We start from the raw sequence: 23440 nt of genomic DNA on the forward strand, positions 1-23440 counted from the left end.
GTTTTGCACATACATTGAATTTGGTAGTGCAGAATTATTTAAAAAATGACAGGGGAGTGCAAGAGATGCTGTCGGTGGCCCGAAGAATTGCGGGCCACTTTCGGCATTCAGCCACTGCGTGCCGAAGACTGGAGCACCAGCAAACACTCCTGAACCTGCCCCGCTATCAGCTGAAGCAAGAGGTGGTAATGAGGTGGAATTCAACCCTCTATATGCTTCAGAGGATGGAGGAGCAGCAAAAGGCCATTCAAGCCTATACATCTGCCTACGATATAGACAAAGGAGGGGGAATGCCCTTGACTCAAGCGCAGTGGAGAATGATTTCAACGTTGTGCAAGGTTCTGCAACCCTTTGAACTTGCCACACGTGAGGTCAGTTCAGACACTGCCATCCTGAGTCAGGTCATTCCCCTCATCAGGCTTTTGCAGAAGCAGCTGAAAAGATTGAAGGAGGCTAAAATGGAGCGATTCCGCTAGGCATGTGGGACTTGTGGATGGAGCCCTTAATTCGCTTAACCAGGATTCACGGGTGGTCAATCTGTTGAAATCAGAGCACTACATTTTGGCCACCGTGCTCGATCCTAGGTTTAAAGCCTACATTGTATCTCTCTTTCCGGCAGACACAAGTCTGCAGAGGTTCAAAGACCTGCTGGTGAGAAAATTGTCAAGTCAAGCGGAACGTGACCCGTCAACAGCTCCTCCTTCACATTCTCCCGCAACTGGGGCTGCGAGGAAAAGGCTAAGAATTTCGAGCCCACCAGCTGGCGGTGATACAGGGCAGTCCATGGGATGAATATGGCCATTGACATGCCTGGTCAAATTACAAAAAAAAAATCACCTCTTTGGTGTGGAATTATTTTAACAGAAATCCGGACGACAGGTGTCAAGCCGTGTGTTGCCTTTGTCAAGCTGTAATAAGTAGGGGTAAGGACGTTAACCACCTCGGAACATCCTCCCTTATACGTTACCTGGAGCACATTCATCAGAAGTCACTGACAAGTTCAAAAACTTTGGGTGACAGCGGAAGCAGTCCACTGACAACTAAATCCCTTCCTCTTGTACCCAAGCTCCTGCAAACCACACCACCAACTCCCTCAGTGTCAATTTCCTCCTTAGACAGGAAAGCCAATAGTCCTGCAGGCCATGTCACTGGCAAGTCTGACGAGTCCTCTCCTGCCTGGGATTCCTCCGATGGATCCTTGAGTGTAATGCCTACTGCTCCTCGCTCTGCTGTTGTTGCTGCTGGGAGTCGATCATCATCCCAGAGGGGAAGTCGGAAGACCACTTGTACTACTTCCAGTAAGCAATTGACTGTCCAACAGTCCTTTGCGAGGAAGATGAAATATCACAGCAGTCATCCTGTTGCAAAGCGGAGAACTCAGGCCTTGGCAGCTGTGTTGGTGTTAGACGTGCATCCGGTATCCGCCGTTAGTTCACAGGTAATTAGAGAATTTCTTGAGGTAGTGTGTCCCCGGTACCAAATACCATCTAGGTTCCACTTCTCTAGGCAGGCGATACCGAGAATGTACACAGACGTCAGAAAAAGACTCACCAGTGTCCTAAAAAATGCAGTTGTACCAAATGTCCACTTAACCACGGACATGTGGACAAGTGGAGCAGGGCAGACTCAGGACTATATGACTGTGACAGCCCACTGGGTAGATGTATTGCCTCCCGCAGCAAGAACAGCAGCGGCGGCACCAGCATCTCGCAAACGCCAACTCGTTCCTAGGCAGGCTACGCTTTGTATCACCACTTTCCATAAGAGGCACACAGCTGACAACCTCTTACGGAAACTGAGGAACATCATCGCAGAATGGCTTACCCCAATTGGACTCTCCTGGGGATTTGTGACATCGGACAACGCCACCAATATAGTGCGTGCATTACATGTAGGCAAATTCCAGCAGGTCCCATGTTTTGCACATACATTGAATTTGGTGGTGCAAAATTATTTAAAAAATGACAGGGGCGTGCAGGAGATGCTGTCGGTGGCCCGAAGAATTGCGGGCCACTTTTGGCATTCAGCCACCGCGTGCCGAAGACTGGAGCACCAGCAAAACTCCTGAACCTGCCCCGCCATCAGCTGAAGCAAGAGGTGGTAACGAGGTGGAATTCAACCCTCTATATGCTTCAGAGGATTGAGGAGCAGCAAAAGGCCATTCAAGCCTATACATCTGCCTACGATATAGACAAAGGAGGGGGAATGCCCTTGACTCAAGCGCAGTGGAGAATGATTTCAACGTTGTGCAAGGTTCTGCAACCCTTTGAACTTGCCACACGTGAAGTCAGTTCAGACACTGCCAGCCTGAGTCAGGTCATTCCCCTCATCAGGCTTTGCAGAAGCAGCTGGAGAGATTGGAGGAGGCTAAAATGGAGCGATTCCGCTAGGCATGTGGGACTTGTGGATGGAGCCCTTAATTCGCTTAACCAGGATTCACGGGTGGTCAATCTGTTGAAATAAGAGCACTACATTTTGGCCACCGTGCTCGATCCTAGGTTTAAAGCCTACGTTGTATCTCTCTTTCCGGCAGACACAAGTCTGCAGAGGTTCAAAGACCTGCTGGTGAGAAAATTGTCAAGTCAAGCGGAACGTGACCCGTCAACAGCTCCTCCTTCACATTCTCCCGCAACTGGGGCTGCGATGAAAAGGCTAAGAATTCCGAGCCCACCCGCTGGCGGTGATACAGGGCAGTCTGGAGCGAGTGCTGACATCTGGTCCGGACTGAAGGACCTGCCAATGATTACTGACATGTCGTCTACTGTAACTACATATGATTCTGTCACCATTGAAAGAATGGTGGAGGATTATATGAGAGACAGCATCCAAGTAGTCACGTCAGTACATATACTGGCAGGAAAAAGAGGCAATTTGGAGGCCCTTGCACAAACTGGCTTTATTTTACCTAAGTTGCCCCCCCTCCAGTGTGTACACCGAAAGAGTGTTTAGTGCAGCCGATCACCTTGTCAGCGATCGGCGTACGAGGTTACTTCCACAAAATGTGGAGAAGATGATGTTCATCAAAATGAATTATAATCAATTCCTCCGTGGAGACATTCACCAGCAATTGCCTCCAGAAAGTACACAGGGACCTGAGATGGTGGATTCCAGTGGGGACGAATTAATACTCTGTGAGGAGGGGGATGTACACAGTGAAAGGGGTGATGAATCGGACGATGAGGAGGAGGTGGATATCTTGCCTCTGTAGAGCCAGTTTGTGCAAGGAGAGATTGATTGCTTCTTTTTTGGTGGGGGCCCAAACCAACCAGTCATTTCAGCCACAGTCGTGTGGCAGACCCTGTCGCTGAAAATATGGGTTTGTTAAAGTGTGCATGTCCTGTTTATACAACATAAGGGTGGGTGGGAGGGCCCAAGGACAATTCCATCTTGCGCCTCTTTTTTTATTTTATTTATCTTTGCATCATGTGATGTTTGGGGCTAATTTTTTTAAGTGCCATCCTGTCTGACACTGCAGTGCCACTCCTAGATGGGCCAGGTGTTTGTGCCGCCCACTTGGGTCGCTTAGCTTAGTCATCCAGCGACCTCGGTGCAAATTTTAGGACTAAAAATAATATTGTGAGGTGTGAGGTGTTCAGAATAGACTGGAAATGAGTGGAAATTATGGTTATTGAGGTTAATAATACTATGGGATCAAAATGACCCCCAAATTCTATGATTTAAGCTGTTTTTGAGGTTTTTTTTTAAAAAAAACACCCGAATCCAAAACACATCCGAATCCGCCCAAACATTTTCAGGGAGGTTTTGCCAAAACGCGTCCGAATCCAAAACACGGCCGTGGAACCGAATCCCAAACCAAAACCCGAAAAATTTCCGGTGCACATCTCTAGTTAAAAGCCACTGTTCCTATCTGCCCCTACCACTCCACTCTCCAGTCGCTATCTAACACCTCATGCCCCATCTGTCCCTATAATTCCTCTCTTCCAGTCCCTATCTGTCCCAACCCTCCTGCCCTCTTTCTTTCTCCCCAGTCCCTATCTGCCCCTACCCCACTCTCCGCCTCCCTGTCCCTTCTCTCCATATGCAGCAAGTATGAAAGAGATCAGAATTATTTATATTACCAGCAGCAGGGTAGGAGGCTGTAGCATCTCCCTGCAGATTCACTTTGAGCTGTGTCAGCTTCCAGCACACAAAGAAATAATTTGGTCCGTGGGGCGGCCTCTAGTGGCCAGCAGCGCACATAACAGAGGTGAGGAGCAGACTTGGCTTTTATAATATAGGATTATAGTAATAATCTATAAAATGCAAACATTCCAGAATCAATGCAACATCAAAATATCACAACAACCAAGCTGTACTGTATATCTGCTGCCATTCTGCAAGAATCCCGCTTTACTTAGGAGCAGTAAGATTTCATAAAAAGGTTAAACTTAACCTTTTTACTCAACCAACTTTTCATAAAAGACTTCATCAGAAGTTTTGAAACAAAAGGGTAACCACTCAAAAATTACTTCTTGCTGAAATTGCCAGTAGAAGCTTCAGAAAGACACTCTTGTTAAAGTTTCACAGATGTTGATACTTAGTTTTCCTTAGCAACAACTATAACCATGGAATTGGAAACAATAAGTATACTGTACTGTCGGTTGTTAGCTGCTCAGTTTACAGCAGCAGAGGAGTTTCTGAGGTCTCAACAGCCAATTTCAGGCAGTAGCCCAATAGTAAGTATCAGAAGTCATTCTAATATGTAGTACTTGGCAAAATGCTCTTTATTAGGCAAAATCAATTTTGAGTGGATTTAGCCTTTAAGAAATGGCAATGTAAATGGTCCTTTATGTAATGAGGCTGTATTACAAAAGACGGTGGTAACGATACAGTTAACAACAAGGATGAATGGGGGAAAAATAAGATAAAATAGATTTGCATTCTCCTGCACACTGCCTGGGAGAGTGACTGTAATACTGAAGTTCTAATGATCGTTTTCTGAGTTACAGCAATTGCCTTTGAAGCTCATTTGTGTAATTGCATAATTATGAGATAAAATATAACAATGTGCTCTCTTGTGAATGTATTATAATAAACTCTCTTCAATTATGCATTGTTATGTAGAATTAATTCGCTATCCGTTTTGCTTTATGCAGTCTGTGTTTTCAGAAACTGAATGAAACTTCACTGGTTCTTACTTTTGCATTAAAGTCAAAGTTATGGGTACAGTAGGTCTGCACGCTCCTCCTGAGGTGTTGGGGGGGGCAGGCGTGCACAGATACTGATGGTGGCTACTTCACTAAGCGCATGGATGGGGGCGGCTGGGGTCACATGGTTTCATGCACGTAATGCAGCATTATTGCGGCACACTGGCTTCGGCCTCTTTATGTGAATTTGCTGTGTCTCCTGTTCTAACGCTCTACCTCTAACACACATGCACACCTACTCCAATCAGTTCAGTATCTCTGAGATCGTGTCACTTACTGGAAGTTACAGAGCAACCATTAAACGTGTACAACTAGAATAGTTGTAACAGTCACGTGGCTAGGGATAGAGATCAACAGGTCTATCATCGATGGTTTCAATTGATGGTGTTATGTTATTGGTGCCTTGAAAAACCATCAATAGTTCAGGACCGAGGGCCATCAGTGCAGTGTCAATAAATGAGTGGGAGGAGAGACTCGGTGGGCCAATCAGGGAAGGGATCGGGTCTCTGGGAGTCACATCGGGCTATGCCTGTGCCCCCTATTCTGGGGGGAAAAAAACCCTTTGTTTTCCTCTCTGTCTTTGATGGCAATAAACCATTGTTGGCAAAACCATCAAGCATCAGTGGCAAACATCAATGGATGCTAACCATCCCTAAATGTGGCCACTTAGATGCTGAAAACCTGTGTACTGCTCCATGGGAGGCTCTCATGTGATTAGGTTAGTGAGGACAGGGCTGCATGTGACAGGGGCAGTGACATGATGTGAGGAGGGGAATGGAGGCAGCAGGAAGCCACAGACTGAGAGTTATGTAGTGGAAGGAGCAGGGTCCCCAGCAGCACAGAGTATATCAGGAGATGAGTGATGTGTCAGTGAGGACAGGGCTGCATGTGACAGGGGCAGTGACATGATGTGAGAAGAGGAATAGAGGAAGCAGGAAGCCACAGACTGACAGTTAAATAGTGTGAGGAGCAAGGTCCCCCAGCAGCACAGAGTATATCAGGAGATGAGTGATGTGTCAGTGAGGACAGGACTGCATGTGACAGGGGCAGTGACATGATATGAGAAGGGGACTGGAAGCAGCAGGAAGCCACAGACTGAGAGTTATATAGTGGAAGGAGCAGGGTCCCCAAGCAGCACAGAGTATATCAGGAGATGAGTGATGTGTCAGTGAGGACAGGACTGCATGTGACAGGGGCAGGGACATGATGGGAGGAGGGGAATGGAGGCAGCAGGAAGTCACAGACTGAGAGTTATATAGTGGGAGGAGCAGGGTGCCCCTGCAGCACAGAGTATATCAGGAGATGAGTGATGTGTCAGTGAGGACAGGGCTGCATGTGACAGGGGCAGTGACATGATGTGAGGAGGGGAATGGAGGCAGTAAGAAGCCACAGGCTGAGTGTTATATAGTGGATCCTACAGCAGCACAGAATATATCGGAAGATAAGTGATGTGTCAGTGAGGACGGGGTCACATATGACAGGGACATTGACATGATGTGAGCAGGGGAATAGAGGCAGCAGGAGGCCACAGACTGGTAGTTATATGGTGGGAGGAGCAGGGTCCAAAGCAGCACAGAGTATATCAGGAGGTGAGTGAGATGAAGACAGGGTTACATGTGACAGGGGCAATGACAAAATGTGAGGCAGCAGGAAGCCACAGACTGAGAATTGTAAAGTGCTAAACCAAAAACTCTGCAACCCCGAAAATAAAATGCACAAGGACCCCCTGGTATGCCTATGCCCTACTCAAAGCCTTTGTAGATGTCTACATAAATTTGGGACTGTATAGAATGAAAATGTCATCCATTTATTTTACCACTTTATGTTCCTATAGCAATACTGAAAGAAGAGACCCTTTAAAATGTCTGTCAGAATATTCACAGGATTTCATTAATTCACTTTAATTGTAAGCTGCAAGCCATTAATCAGCAACGATTTCATTCAGAAATAATGAAACGGTGAAAGGCAATGTAATAACAACCCGGGTGATGTATAGTTGTACTGCGCTGCGGTGTTAATTTATATAACGCCGTGAAATGAAACAAAATCACTCCCCATTTTTTGTACATTGGAGTTCTGAATAGAACAATTTTAGCGGCTCCCCTGGTCCCCTCTCCTCGTTACTAATAATTACTTTGCTTCAATTAAAGCTGAATTGAAGCATAATCTACAACGTGAGCATAAAAAAGTGGCTCCTTTAACATTTTGGGTTTTTGTTTTCTATGCTTTAATTGCTACTTTGTCCTGCAACAATGTTTTCTACTGATAAGGAATGAAACCTTAATGTTTGCCCATGTGAGTTACATGTAGATATTTTGAGATGTGTGTAACATGTCCCATGTGTAGTCTCCATACAACCGTGGTACCATTGATCAAGAAAAATGCATTTTCAAAGTTTTATTTTTATACATTACTCACCCCTTTAGAATCTATGACTCCGGGCTTTGCATTAAACTTCACAGTTTTCAATCGCGCTCGTTCTTTTCTTTCAACCCTGTGGCGAAATTCAAGATTATACAAATTAGAACTTTATGTTTTATAAAGTGCAACATTTATTTTTGCCAAAATAGAGAAAATCCAATTACACATTGTTACTCTATTAGAGGATCCAGTTATACATTATTACTCTATTAGATGGTCAGTTACCTGATAGAACAGGAACACTGATAAACAAGTTCTCTGTTACTATGTAAATAAGCACTGCTGAGTCCCTACTATTTTACATTCCCAACCAATAATGGCTACTAATGGCTTGCTAGAAACTACAATATAGCAGAGCATACTTGCCAAGTTCCTGAATTACTGCAGAGTTATACCAGAGTTAAACTGGAGGAAAACAGAAGACAGGAGTACTGAATATTCTATCAGCCATTTCTGCTTTTGAAGGACTGCTCACATCAAACAATTGTGAGTTTGCTGACTGTCCACCACTAACACCTGCTGTCTGCAAATCCTGGACACTCCTTCCTGAACTCCCTGCTTGGGCACTGCAAGAAGCAACCACTTTGCTTGCTACTAATTCCGATTACTTTAATTTCCAGGTTGCTGTGACACATACCTCAAATCCAGTACAATCTCAGAAATCCGTGAAGATTAACATCTCTACTCTAATCCTAACCTCAAATCTCACCCTAACCATAATACCCTATCCCAAACTGCTAAACTAACCCTAAGATAATAATATCCAAGCCCCTTACCTAATCCTAATACCCTAACCCAAACTGCTAACCAGCCCTAATATCCAAACCCAAACTGCTAACCAGCCCTAATACCCTAACACAAACTGCTAACCAACCCTAATATCCAAACCCAAACTGCTAACCAGCCCTAATATCCTATCACTAGTATCCAAACCCCTAAACTAGCCCTAAAGGCCAGGATGGATGTGTCATATGGTTCTTCTTATCTGGTGTTAAATTATACGGGGGTCATTCCGACCCGATCGCACGCTGCAGTTGTTCGCATCGGTGCGATCGGGTCTGAACTGCGCATGCTCCGTGACAGCAATGCGCAGGTGCGTCGCTGCCCGTCGATAGGAAACGCCGGGCAGCGTGGGAGCTTATGAAGAACGCGATTGCAGCGGCAATCGAAAGGTGATTGACAGCAAAAAGGCGTTTCTGGGTGGCAACTGATCGTTTTCTGGGATGCCGTGGAAAACGCAGGCGTGTCCAGGGCGGGTGTCTGACGTCAATTCCGGGACCTGACAGGCTGAAGGGATCACAGCGGCTGAGGAAGTTGAGAGCTACTCAGAAACTGCACAAAAACTTTTTGCACAGCTCCCCTGCACAAGCGATCGCACACTTGCTAAGCTAAAATACACTCCCCCATAGGCGGCGACTATCTGATCGCTGCGCTGCAAAAACTGCTACCGTGCGATCAACTCGGAATGAGGGCCCATGTACAGTATGCGACAGGGCAGTGACATGATGTGAGGAGGGGAATGGAGGCAGCAGGAAACTACAGACTGATAGTTATATAGTGGGAGGAGTAGGTTCCCCAGCAGCACAGAGTGTATCAGGAGATGAGTGATGTGTCAGTGAGGACAGGGCTGCATGTGACAGGGGCAGTGACATGATGTGAGGAGGGGAATGGAGGCAGCAGGAAACTACAGACTGATAGTTATATAGTGGGAGGAGTAGGTTCCCCAGCAGCACAGAGTATATCAGGAGATGAGTGATGTCAGTGAGGACAGGGCTGCATGTGACAGGGACAGTGACATGATGTGAGGAGGGGAATGGAGGCAGCAGGAAGCTACAGACTGAGAGTTATATAGGGAAAGGAGCAGGGTGCCCCAGCAGCACAGAGTATATCAGGAGATGAGTGATATGTTAGCGAGGACAGGGCTGCATGGGACAGTGATATGATGTGAGGAGGGGAATGGAGGCAGCAGGAAGCCAGAGACTGACAGTTATATAGTGGGAGGAGCAGAGTCCCCAGCAGCACAGAGTATATCAGGAGATGAGTGATGTGTCAGTGAGGGCAGGGCTGCATGTGACAGGGGCAGTGATATGATGTGAGGAGGGGAATGGAGGCAGCAGGAAGCTACAGACTGAGAGTTATATAGTGGAAGGAGCAGGATCCCCAGCAGCATAGAGTATATCAGGAGATGAGTGATGTGTCAGTGAGGACAGGGCTGCATGTGACAGGGGCAGTGACATGATGTGAGGAGGGGAATAGAGGCAGCAGGAAGCCACAGACTGAGAGTTATATAGTGAAAGGAGCAGGGTTCCCCAGCAGCACAGAGTATATCAGGAGATGAGTGATGTGTCAGTGAGGACAGAGCTACATGTGACAGGGGCAGTGACATGATGTGTGGAGGGGAATAAAGGCAGCATCTAGCTACAGTACATAATGAGAACCCGACAGTAAGACCTGCCATACACTGACCACCCTATGGTGACCCCTGCCATACACTAATCACCGAATTGGATGTCCTGCCATACACCAGTCACTAGATTGGAGGTCTGCTTTATACTAGCCAGATTGAAGCCTTTTGTGCATAATATTCACCAGAAAGGGCTCTGCCACAGGTAAGGATGATATTGTTTTGTATTGATGATATAACAGATTGAGGAATGGGACAGATGGGGGCACGTGAGGTATAGGGTATCTGTGTCCTAAGATTTCAGTCCCTACTTCAACACATCAACCTTTCTTCTACAGTTTTCTTCTATAGACTATTTTCTCCCTTTATATTTTTCCAACTTGGGAGCAAAGAAAGAAATATGAGACAAGCTTATATCTTACAGGTTACCTGGGGTTAGAGGACATCTCTGTTAAGAAAGATATTCTTTAAGGAGAACGTTGTAGCACAATACCTAATTGTTCAATTATGATAATAACTGTACACAAATGGAAGAAAAATCCAATAATATGAACAAGAAGCGTCACTGATATTTTCCAGCCTTGTAAAGCAATTAAAGGGCAATAGGATTTGCTTCAGTGGCAATGTTCTCTGCTAATGCTTTTTCTGTAACAGCCTCGGGTGGAAATTCATTAAGCTCTGTTGAAGGGAAACATTGCCAAAACACAAGGATCTCCTGCAAATTTTCTTTTGCAATATAGTGGTTTTAGATAAAATATTTTCTCATTTGTGCTCCTTCTTTGTAAGCTCCTGAAGTACCCAAACTCTGTGCTTTATAGGGATAGCTGTCAACCATTAATGGTTTTGCAACCATCAATGCTTGGGTTTTTCCAATCGATGGTGGGCCACCGATGCCGGCGCTCTGATGGTGAAGAACATTGGTGGTTCGCAGCACTCAATTGCTAAACCATCGATAGTTAAAACCATCAATCGTTGATGAAGAGAGAGACTGGTGGACGCAATGCCGAAGTTTGCGCAGTTGAGCGATATTTTGCTGTTGCACATGCACAAAAGTCCTGAAAACCTCTAGGGTGCCTGTGTACCGCTGAGTGTACGCAGAGACACCTGTTGTGCACGGAGTTGCTTGCAGTCGAGCCAGCAATGCACAACAATGGGGATTCCTTGACAGTGACTGGGGTGGCCTGAAGCTTTTACAAAACAAGACCCTGTCACTTACGTTTCAGTGAAAGCGGCTGCGGTCCCAGATGCTGATCCACAGCCACAGAGGGCATGCTTAGAGGAATTTGTGAAGAAAACACTGTTCAGGCCATAGACAGTCGCAAGTATCGATGTAGCGCGCGATGGTGTGTCGATAGTGGAGTGTTCAGAACCACCAACTTAACTGCACAGCCCGCAAAAACCGTCAGTGGGCATTTCAGCCAGGGCCTTCTTATCAGTATTGTGGTCCCTGGGCAAAGCAATGTACTGGAGCCCCTAAACACCCGTTCGCGGGAATAATAATAAAAACAAAAATCATAACTTACAGCACCTGAGGTCCTGCACTGTCTCGCCATATGCTTCCATACAGTGAATTGCTGTCAGCACTCTGATTGGTGGATAGCTCCAGCCATCTACCAATCAGTAAGCTGAGAATACTGCCTCGCCACTCTGACTGAGGGGGTAATTCTGAGTTGATCGCAGCAGTAAGTTTGTTAGCAATTGGGCAAAACCATGTGCACTGCAGGGGGGGGGGGGGGCAGATATAACATTTGTAGAGAGAGTTAGGTTTGGGTGGGTTATTTTGTTTCTGTGCAGGGTTGGCTGCTTTATTTTTACTCTGCAATTTAGATTTCAGTTTGAACACACCCCACCCAAATCTAACTCTCTCTGCACATGTTATATATGCCTCCCCTGCAGTGCACATGGTTTTGCCCAACTGCTAACAAATTTGCTGCTGCGATCAACTCAGAATTAGGCCCTGTATGTAATTCATAATAAGAGTTGCTAGGCAGCAATCTCTTCCTGCCTTCCAAGAAGCTCCGGAGGCACCAGCCAAGGGGGCAGCTGCTCCCCTGGTCCAGTCCACCCCAGCTCAAAGGCCCCTAGAATTGTAACACCATGGGCAGCTGCCCAGTGTGCCTGTACATTAAGATGGTCCTGGTCTCAGCGCGTGTACTCACTATTGCATGCTGCTGCACAACTTGGAGAAGACAGAAAATAGTATTTGCATATTACCGGAACCCTGAATCTGAAAGGGAGTTGCAATAGCAGCCACCTCTGAATCAGCCACAAACAGGAAAGAACTTTGCTCTCTTGTGTACCACCTTCACAGAAGGTGGTTGCTGTCACGGAGGCTGGGGATCCACTTGCCGACACAAGGGATAAATTTCAGGTCTCGTTGTTATAGCGCTCTGATGCACAAAGTACCGATGTTCGGTCCTCTGCGCGTGTGCATGACCCGTAAAATAATTATCCCTGTATGATACCAGCTTTGGTATATTACTGAATGCCAAATCAATGTCCAGTAAATGGTTAACTGCCTGGTTAAGGGATTATTTTCTGATTTATTAGTCTGATAGCTTATTTTTCATTCAAATTTAGGGGGATATTCAATTATTGCTGAGTTTTCTGACAGTCGGAAAATCAGCACTAATTTGACCGTTTAGTATTCAATAGCGGGCGTTTTCAACAGTTCTTTGCTTCGTTTTCGCCATGCCTTTTCGACTTTGGTCAAATCAGCATGGGCGAAAACAGACCAAAAAATTGTCAAACGCCCGCAAATTTAACAAAACACGTGGAACGGCGGCAAATTCGCAGATCCACGTGGTTTTCACTTGGACGGATTTTTCGACAAGTCGAAAAATCGGAACGGGCTTTGATTAGGTCGAATGTGTACAAACTGGGCAGAAAGTGACGTTTTTTCAACTAGTCGAAAAAACGGGACTAATTGAATACTCCCCTTAGTAAACTGTTGATAACTGTATAATCATTCAGTTCTGTTTACCGCATAATCTTCAATGTCTCACTTATATATTTCATGGATCCTGGCTGTACAGCAAGGTGACGTATACCTTGTATTAATAATTACTGACAGAAGGAGTAGAAAACATCTATAGCCACTTAAATTTATTAAAAAATAAGGGAGGAATTGCATTTCAGCATTTACGCTGACATTTCTGCGATACAGCATCAGATACTTGTAAATTACTGCTGTAATCAGAATTAGGAGCATTCCAAGTGATGTCAAATTACCCGAGTCTACACTGATGCTTGTCTAACATTCTAACCTCTGGTGTGCGCAACAAACTTTATAAGCCATAAAAATAAAAGATATAAATGGCTGACATGAGTGAGTTTTATATTTTCATTTATTTTCTGTCCCCCCCCCCCTAACACTTTTTCCCTATCCCTCTCTCTCTACCCCCTACCCATCTTCTTCTCTTTCCCACCCTGATGTACTAGAGAGAAGTAAAGTACCAGCCAATCCGCTCCTGTCATTTTTCAAACACAGCCTGTAGCATGGCACTTGGAAGCTGATTGGCTGGCACTTTATCTAGGATTAGTACATCTGGGTCATAGTTGCTTACCTTGGTGCCCCCTTCTCTGGCAGGTGGCAGTGTGGTAGGTGCATGGGGGCGTGGCTGGCAGCAAGGTGGGCTATCTGGGGGCATGGCCGGTAGGTAGATGGGCTGTCCGGGGGCGTGGCCGGAAGGAAGATGGGCAGTCCAGGGCATGGCGTCACAACTGCGTCATCATGGCTCCGCCCCTGCTATACAGTGCTGAGAAAACAGGCACTGAATAGCAGGGGGGGGGGGGCGGTGGAGCTGCGATGATGCAATTCAGCGCGAATTGCGTCAGCAGATCCCCTTGGACTATCCACTTGTTCTCTGCTGTGAGTGGCCGCGGAGGGGTGAGGGGGGATTGCTAGGAAAAGCGGGAAACTTGCCTCCTCCCTCCAGCTCTGTCTAGCAAATGTCCCTCCCAAAATGGCCACCGCCTCCTCTAGCATCCATCAGAAGTGTCTCTTATGAGGTGGCAGCCATTTTGGGTGGGACATTTTCAACGGTATTCCATGTGGATGGTCAGACCATTTGGAATACTGTCAGAAGAGACAGTGGGCGTGGCTGCAGGTGCCCCGTACGGCTGCATGGCTCGCCCACCTCTAGAAATGACCCTGGGCACTGGGGGTGGTTACAAAATATACATAATAGATTGATGTGATGGCTGTGGTCACTTTCAGTAACTAGGGGCGTAAATTGATACTAGGAGTCTAGAAGTGAGATAGTTGTTGGTGCCCCCACCCCTCCCCTTCCACTCGCATTCACTACCAAGACCCCAGCAGAACCAAGTCACACGCTCTCTCCAGGGGTGCCGAGATGGGGAGGGGTTACTATTTACCTAGGCCCGGGTAATTTGCTATGGGGGACATGGTCCTCCAGTGCGGCTCTCTGTGCCCCCTGTACAGCTGCCAGGAGGGCCATTAGGGTGTGGGGAATGTGCATTCAAGGGGAAGTTTCTCCCCACAGGTGCCCGCAGATCATATTCACCCTCCAAATTTACTTCCACTACCAGAGCAGTATCCAGCAGGGTGCGGGAGGATCGCGGCACATCCCCCGTGAGCTTCCTGCTTATTCCTGCAGTGGGGCACATAAAGCAGAACCCTGAGGAAATGGAGTAAGTCAGTGCGCCCCCTTCAGAACTGGCCCCCGAAGGCGACTGCCTCCCATTGGCTTCTGTATTTACACCCGTGGTAGTAACCAGGGCAGTCGAGAGTCGGGCTGGGCCCAGGTACTTTTCAAGGGGCGTGGCCTAATCACAGGAGGTGTGGTCATGCACCCTTAGAAAAAAATACTGAAAAAAAATTGTATTTTAAGCACCTCCATGGCCACCCTACAGCCCAGTACACAGCAGCATGTGCTGGGCTGAGGGGAAGAGATGCAGCCGCTGCTGCCTGGTAAGGGGGAGGGGCCTGGGCCTCTACTGGACCCTCACTGGGCCCCTGCATCAGCCCTAGGCCCGGGTAATTTGTACCCCCCCTCTCTCGGCACCACTGGCAGTAACGGAGGAGCGTCTGACCTTCAGCATACAGCGTTAGAACTTGAAAGACATAATACTCTTTTATTGCCCCCTGGTATAGAAATGGTTACATTGCTCTTCCTTTGGTTTCTGCAGATAAAACTCTGCTTTTCAAAATGTATAGGTAACCTTGTTCTGACCTTGATCATAGTGTTGTACTGGCAACTTAGATTAAATGTCACCTGACTTTATGATCCTGTAAAATGCAGTGATAAATCGTATTTAGAAGCATTAAAAGGTTTTTTTATATGCTTCTGAAATATCCAGTATAAAGTTTTTATCTATGTCGCCCTTTCAAAAGCACGCGGACAGGTTTCTACCACGCATAACGCAGCACAATGGACAGAGAGCCACCAGATAGGACAAACATTAGAAAATGTATTTTATATTCAAGACCAAGGAGTAAATTTAATAAAGGTCGGTTTTAGTTCAAAACTAAAACTGACCGTCAAAGACGGATATCTCCATTGTTTTTGCGTCTACAAAATGGCTATGTATCATCTGTAGGGTTTCGGCTCCCTTTGAAACCTAATGTTATATCAGACGTGTTTTGCAGGGCTAAATAAAATCGGGTTTGATTGGTATGATCTGTGCAGGCTTATTACTGCAAAGTGTAAAGAAAGACTTAATTAGTTTAAAATAAAAATTGCATGATGCTCTCTGGGTGTCTTGCGTTATATAAGGTAAGCTTTGATGAAAATAGCAGTACAGTAATGGCATCAAAACATTGACTTAGTCATGCTGCCAACCTGAGTGCCTTTTTTTTTTTGAATGCTCGTAGTGTTGCACCTTGAGGTTATCTATGTCCAGCCTAGACATGGGGGCAACCAGGTAAGTCACCATATGTAATGCGATTGCCAGACTCTCTCTCTCTCACACACACACACACACACACACACACACACACACACACACACACACATACACACACATAAGGTACTACACCATATGGCGATGCTCTGTGTTTCCTAATATACAGGTGGAATATACCTACTGAATCAGGATTTGCTATATCACAATACAAGGTGATATTTGGTGGAAAACTCCTACTGGATAAAGGAGTGATAGGCACGAACACAAGTGGTTATCTGGTACGGACCTTTTCATTTATTATATATGCAACACATTATTTAAAAATACTGCACCATATGGCGCTTGTTCTTCTTTCCCAATACTATAGGATTTCCAATGACTGAACATACCCGGGTCATTTTCTGAGGAACTGAGCTGCCGCCAGAAAGTCTGGAGTGTGCCTATAGGATTTAGATGATCCTACCATTTTACTGTGGACATTGACTTTTTAAGAAAGATTTTCTAAATTGCTAATTTCTGACCCCTAGAGGGCAATTCCGATTGTTGGATAAGCGCACTGATCTATAAAAACAATTGTCGATATATATATATATATATATACTAGGTGCTTCATTGCGCCCTACGGGCGCTCTTCACACCGTCGCAAGGGGCTACGCCCCCTTAACCCTTGCATGCCTTTCTGGGGTTTAATATTTGTATTATATGGAGTATTACCTGCATTCCTTTGTTAGTGGTTAAATATTGCACAATGAAAGGGCGTGCGATGGTGAAGGAGGCGCAGCCCCTTGCGACGGCGTGAACAGCACCTGCAGGGCACGATGTACAGAATGTAGCGGGTGTGGGGGGGACTGCGGATGGTGTCTGTAGATGCTGCGGGTGGAGGGGGGGCAGAAGTGGGGGTGGGGCCCGGATGGGGAAGGTTCGGGAGGTGCTGCGGGTGGGGGAGGGGCAGAGGAGTGGGGGATGCAGATGGGGGAGGGGTCCGGAGGCACTGCAGGTGGGGGAGGGGCAGGGGTGCCACGGGTGGGAGAGGGGCAAGTGTGGGGATGTTGTGGATGGGTAAAGGGTTCCGGAGGTGCTGTGGGATGGGAAGGGACGGGAGTGCCGGGGGTGGGGTAGGGGACCGCAGGCACCATGGGTAGGGTAGGGGCAGGTACGGGTGGTGCGGCGGATGGGAAAGGAGGTCCGGAGGTGCTGCAGGTGGTGGAGGGGCAGGTGCGGCGGTGCCATTGGTGGGGGAGGGGTGGGTGAGGGGGGGACCGCGGATGGAGGAGGGTGTCTGCAGATGCTGCGGGTGGAGGGGGGCAGGTGTGGGGGGAGACATATAAGGGGGGTGAATGGTGGAGGGGGCCTGGAGGTGCTGTGGGTGGTGAAGGGGCGGAGGAGTGGGAGCCGCGGGTGGTGTAGGGGGTCTGGAGGCACTGCATGTGGGGGAGGGGTGGAGTGCCGCATGTGGTGTGGTGCATTGGGGAGAGGTCTGGAGGCGCTGCGGGTACTGTACATGCCATAAAAGGTAGTTGGAGGGTATGCAGTAACAGGGCCAGGACAGGGGTGACAGGGTCAGAACAGGGTTGACGGGGCCAGGACAGGGGTGACGGTGCCAGGACAGGGGTGACGGGGCCAGGACAGGGGCGACGGGGCCAGGACAGAAATGACAGGGACAGGATAGGGGTGACAGGGCCAGGGTAGGGGCGGCAGGACCAGGACAGGGGTGACGGGGCCAGTATAGGGTTGACAGGGCAAGCACAGGGGTGACAGGGCCAGGATAGGGGGTAACAGGGCCAGCATAAGGGTGACAGGGCCAGGATAAGGGTGAAAGGGCCAGGATAAGGGTGAAAGGGCCAGGATAAGGGTGGCAGGGCAAGGCCAGGGGTGACAGGGACATGACAGAACACAGGGCACGGGAGAGATTGGTATTAGGGACAAAACAGTGGTGACAGACAGATGTGTCTTACCGGAGTCACTGCTGCTGGCTGCTGCTGTTCCACTCCAACCTGTTGGGATCTGCTGCTGCTGGAGACTTGGCATGGCTGACTCTCTCAGGCTGGAGTCCTGCTTCCTCTGCCCGTCCGCATCCCCCCCCCCTCCTCAGTCACACACCGCAGACCTCGCGCAGCTGCCGGGCACTGTGGTAAGGTGAGACTGGAAATTACTGGTTAGCCCCCAGGAGATGCTGCGGCTGGAGGGAGGAGGGGGTCATAGCATGCACGTGGCGCGGACCTCGCGGCTGCCGGGCACTGTGGTAAGGGGAGACTGGGAGTGACTGGTTAGCTCCCAGGAGACGCTGCGGCTGGAGCGAGGAGTGGGTCGGAGCCTGCAAGCAGCTCGGATTTCTGCAGCGCTACCCGCCAGGGGTTGGAGATAACAGAGGCAGTACGGAACCTGCACAGCGGCAGGTGCCCCACAAAACTGCAGCTAAGAAGCGTGGAGTGTGCCAGAAAGTGACGCTCCTCCGCGCCAGAGAGACCCTGCTGAGTGGGCCGATGTGGGGGGTCAAGCACACAGTGAGCCGGTGCCCGTCTGTCTGACATACCCCTCACACACCCCCATACCTCCCAAATGTCCCGATTTTCGCGGGACAGTCCCATTTTTTGGGGTCTGTCCCGCTGTCCCACCCGCGGGTCGCAGTGTCCCGCGGTGGGGGGGGGGGGGGCAGTTGGAAAGCTCCTGTACTCGCTGTTCTGCTTAGCAGAGCAGCGGTGAATAGTGGAGACAGAGGGAGAGGGGGCATCAGGGGGTACGGATTAAGGGGGGGTTCCAGCAGCAGAGCCGGATTAAGGGGGGGGGGGGGCAGGGGGTACGTACCGTTGGCCCCACAGTTTTAGGGGGGCCCCCGGCTGGAGTAGCTCTGTCCCAGCTCAGAAGCTCCCCCCCCCCCGTCCTGCCAGCAACAACGGCAGCATTGTGCTACTGTCAGCACACGCTGCTGCGTGTTGGCAGGTCTGTGGTGTTACAGGGAGGCAGCAGTCTCCCTGCTTGCTTCTGCCTGTGCGGGTGTGTAGGGGGGGAGCGAGCACCTCCTCTGGATTTAGCCCTAGCTGAGGGGCCAAAATCCCATTAAAAAATAAAAATAAAAATCGGAATTTGCATAAGGGGGCGTGGCCGCGCGGGCCGCGATTAGGCCACGCCCCCAACCCACAGCAGGCACAGCAATGAGATAGCATACCCTCCAACATTTTACACAGAAAAATCAGTACAAACCCGAAAAGGGGGCGTGGTCGCGTGTAAAGGGGGCGTGGCCACGCCCCTTTTCCTATACTTTCAATGGAAGTTTGGAGAGGCAAAAATCGGTACAGACCATGAAAAAAAGGTACTGTACCTATTAAAAAGGTACAGTTGGAGGGTATGAGATAGGGCTCCCCTGTCTCAAGTGCCCTGGGCCCCCCGGACTCATAATCAGCCCCTGGGGGCATGCCAGCAGCTCACAGAGCGCTGGGCATGCCCCCTCACTGACGAAAACGAAGACCCTCCCGTGAAGCCACGCCCCCTTTTCGCCGAGTGTGTGTCCCTCCTTCTGCCTGAAGAAAGCTCCTGCAGAAAGCTGGGAGGTATGTGCCATGCCCATACCATCTGCTTCTGCTCCTAGTCTCCTGTAGATTTGGCCAGATCTGTGACTCATTTGACTAACTCCGCCCAGTCTTGTGACTCCGCCCAGCGTTAGCAAATGAATCACAAAGTCACAGATCTTGGCTATTATATAGGAGATATATATATATATACACACATATATATATATATATATATATATATATATATATATATATATATATATATATATATATATATATATATTTATATATGTATATATATATAACAAAAAAACCCTCTTTCTGCGCTGATTGAAAATACAGTAATAGGGTAGAGATCACATTCAATAATTAGGGTCGACCGCCTTATTACACTAGGTACCCTGTTATGAGGAACCAAACAACAAATATGTAGTATTAGTGTAATTGGCACCTTGGGGTTGTTATAACACCCCTATTTTTGTGACTGAATGACCTAATGTCAAATAAAATCTTGTTTAGGAAAACAAACAATATGTTCCAATACGCAAAATGTATTACAATTTATAAAAGCTCATCTGATACTGTATTCATATAACTGTCCATAAAACATTTCAACCACCACTAACATCCAGTGGTGGTCCACATAAGAGCAGATGTACAAATATTTCTTTTGCGAACTCCTCCTTCAAGAATTGTAAATTGGAGGTCAGATCACAACAAATTTGATAACCCAACGCGTTTCGTTTCTCAGAGACTTCATCAGGGGTACATCTTATTCGAGTAATTAGCCTCAAACAATCAATGGATTCATTTGCTCTTGGATATTAACATCGGTAAAAAGTGGATCATCCACTATGAGTACATAGCCAATAATGCCTGGCCAATCAGGAGGGATAAAAGTGTGGAAATTATGGAATCAAAAACCCACTGGAGATTCATATAATTCACAACCAATAGTGTGCTGTGCTGTGTGTCCCAGTATCACATATGTATTCTGGGATTCAGACCTGATTGGCGCTGTGCGTTTTCAAAGCATGGCGAGCGGGCGAGGTGCAGTAATTTGGGCTTCCCGGTCACTGTACGGAGAAAACTACACCAAAAAAACATGAAAAACTCATGTCGACCTTTTGACCTGTCGATCTAGAACATGCCGACCTAGAAACCCTGTCTACCTTCAAACCCTGTAGACCTAGTGACTGTCGACCTATAGTGGTCGACCTAAACATTATCGAACTAGACACTGTTGATCTAATGATCCACACCCGTTAGGTTTAGGCACCCCCGGGGAGGGTTAGGTTGCTGGGGGGGTTAGGTTTAGGCTTCGGGGAGGAAGTTAGGTTTAGGCACCCCTGGGGAGGGTTAGGTTGCTGGGGGAAAGGGGGGTAGGTTTAGGCTTCGGGGAGGAAGTTAGGTTTAGGCACCCCCGGGGAGGGTTAGGTTGCTGGGGAGGGGGGGGGGGGGGTAGGTTTAGGCTTCGGGGAGGAAGTTAGGTTTAGGCACCCCTGGGGAGGGTTAGGTTGCTGGGGGGGGGGTAGGTTTAGGCTTCGGGGAGGAAGTTAGGTTTAGGCACCCCCGGGGAGGGTTAGGTTGCTGGGGGGGTTAGGTTTAGGCTGCAAGGAAGGGGGGTTAGGTTTAAGCACCAAAAGGGACAGTAAGGGTTAGGCTGTGGGGGTGGGAGGGTTAGGTTTAGGCTGCTGGAAGGGAGGGTTTGGGAGCCAACACTTACCTTCCCCTGTCAGGATTCTGATCATTGGGATGCCGCGGTTGGTATTCTAACCGTCGGCATCCCAAACTCTGGCATTTCAATCCCAACCCGTATGGCATGGCTGGGGTAAACATGAGAACACAAGGCTAAATTGTGCAGGTGAATGGTGCAATATTTTGTACCCAAAATGAGAATGAATATTTTGAACGGTTATGGAAATGACCTCAGCGCTAATCCCATCAGCATAGTTACAGCAAGGTGGAATGGTATCTATATAATGGACATGATTGTCTGTGAATGAGCAATCGTTTAGCTTCTGACCTCTAAGCAATACTGCTTTTTACATTATTTTTTACTTTACTGGTTGCTAGAAATCAAGAGACAACAAACAATACAAAACATAAAAACAACAAAAAACTGATAGCACACAACAATGGGGGTATGCAATTAGCCCCAATGCCATTATATCGCGGTAACCAATCAGAGGCCGTTTATCCTGGTTCTCAGCAAACGTGACATTGACCTCAGTGTACACAGTGTATACAATTCCTAACATGCCAGCTGGTGTGTACACAGAAAGAATTGACGCCCCCTTTCCTGTGTAAAATAATGGAGGGTATGCAGATGCAAGTCCGTACTTTGGGACTGGCAAGACCCAGTATAGAGACACAGAGTCTAACGTGCCGGTGATGATCACCAGGGACTCCCACAAGGAGGTTTGTCCTTCGCTGCATCCAACATGGAGGTTGCAGCCTCTGTCTGGTGCTGGTGTACACTCACTGAGGTTTATATAGCAGTTGCCGTGAGCTGTTGAACACGGAGATGACTGACACAGACAGGGTCGGAGCTGGACAGGTAGGTCAGTATCAGGTACGGGGTCAGGAGCAGACACTAGGATGGCAGGAACCAGGAACTCAGCACATGGAAGAAGGCAGGAACCAGGAAAGGGGAACAAGGAAAGCAGGACTCAGGAACGAAGTACTGGGAGGGCGAATGCTGGTTTAGCAGAAGGCAAACTGCTGGAGCAAAGTATTAAAGCCTATACTCTGGCAAGGCCCTGTGCTCTGGGACTTCCTTTTATAGGGAGAAGATTCAAATATTGCGCCAAAAGTGACATCACATTTGGTGCGTCGGTCCCTTTAAATTCTGCACAGAGCGACATGCATGTCACTATGGGAGCCACGGCCGTCTATGATACAGCCAAGAGGGAAGCTGCTGGAGGTGAAAGAACATCAGCAGTGAGTGCCAGGGACTCCCTGCCCGCTGCCCTGCTGCCGCACCATTGCTGCCGAACCCAGTAAGTGACCACTGGTGTCCGGCACGCTGTGACAAATCCCTTACATTGGAGGCCATACTGTGGAGGAGAATCTGCACTTAGCACGGGGCAGGTGCAAGTTTTGATGGTGCGAGCGAAGGTTACGTCTAAAGATGCACCGAGCAGGATGGTTGCAACTGCAGCTGCACAAAAGGGAGTCCCAGCCCTTGCACATTCATGCACATACTTGTATACCAGGGGAAGGGCTTACAATAGCATTAGCACAAAGTCGCATGTGCAACTAACGCAAAACGCCGGTAAAGCGGTCTCAGCAGAGCGCAACCTTGAATAAGACATTTCTTAGTACTACAATAATGTTAAATGAATGTGCTAAGGACCTATTCAGTAAGGATTGCAAGTTCTGCTCTTTCGCAGCATTTGCAATCCTTTGAGTCGAATGCTGGGGGCAGTCGCAGAATGCTGGGGGTAGTCGCAGAAATTAGGGAAGCCTCCAGCCGGCGCAGCCTGGCTGTCACAGAAGGAGGCCTGTCACCGTCTTTTTGATCGAGGCGGCTGCGTGTGACATCATGCAGCCGTCCCAATAATAAAGCTGCCACGCCCCTGTTCATAAGCCGCTGCCACCGCAACGCTCTTCCTCCACCTTGGAAACGGAGCGTTGCCGCCTCATCAACGCCTCTGCCTGTCAATCAGGCAGAGGCGTTCGTAATTACAGCGGATGGGTCCTGCGCATGCGCCCGTGGGGCGATCGCAAAAGTTCAGGTTGGATCGCGATTTGTGATCCAACCTCAATTAGCCCCCAATTCACTCAGTACAGTTTAACATCATTCCATTCCCACACTGCAGCCTCTACATTAATATCACCACCTCTTACAAGTCTGATAGGCTAATGGGTAACACACAAGCAGCTGACGGCAGCTGTTCTCCACGGTGACCTGACAATATGTGAATGGGCCCTCAAGCATGATGTTTTTAGAGAATTCTCTTTTGGAATTGAAAATCACATTCAATAAACATGACACATGTTTCAAGACTGATGCGAAAGTCAACTTCATAAACAAAGCCTGGTGTATTATTTATGTGGGATTCGCTCAGGATTCACTGCAGAATACA

The 23440-nt window shown here is 48.1% G+C and overlaps 1 protein-coding gene across 1 annotated transcript in view; it reads right to left on the reverse strand.

The window, feature by feature from the left end:
* DLG2 (discs large MAGUK scaffold protein 2) overlaps nucleotides 1-23440 on the reverse strand; it is a 1975700-nt gene that overhangs the window by 62440 nt on the left and 1889820 nt on the right. The window contains exon 16 of the mRNA XM_063950647.1: nucleotides 7566-7641. Coding sequence (XP_063806717.1) covers nucleotides 7566-7641 — 76 coding nt within the window. The remainder of the gene's footprint in view (nucleotides 1-7565; nucleotides 7642-23440) is intronic.

Source organism: Pseudophryne corroboree, chromosome 2 (genome assembly GCF_028390025.1).
Source record: "Pseudophryne corroboree isolate aPseCor3 chromosome 2, aPseCor3.hap2, whole genome shotgun sequence".
In the NCBI taxonomy this organism is placed as follows: Eukaryota; Metazoa; Chordata; class Amphibia; order Anura; family Myobatrachidae; genus Pseudophryne; species Pseudophryne corroboree.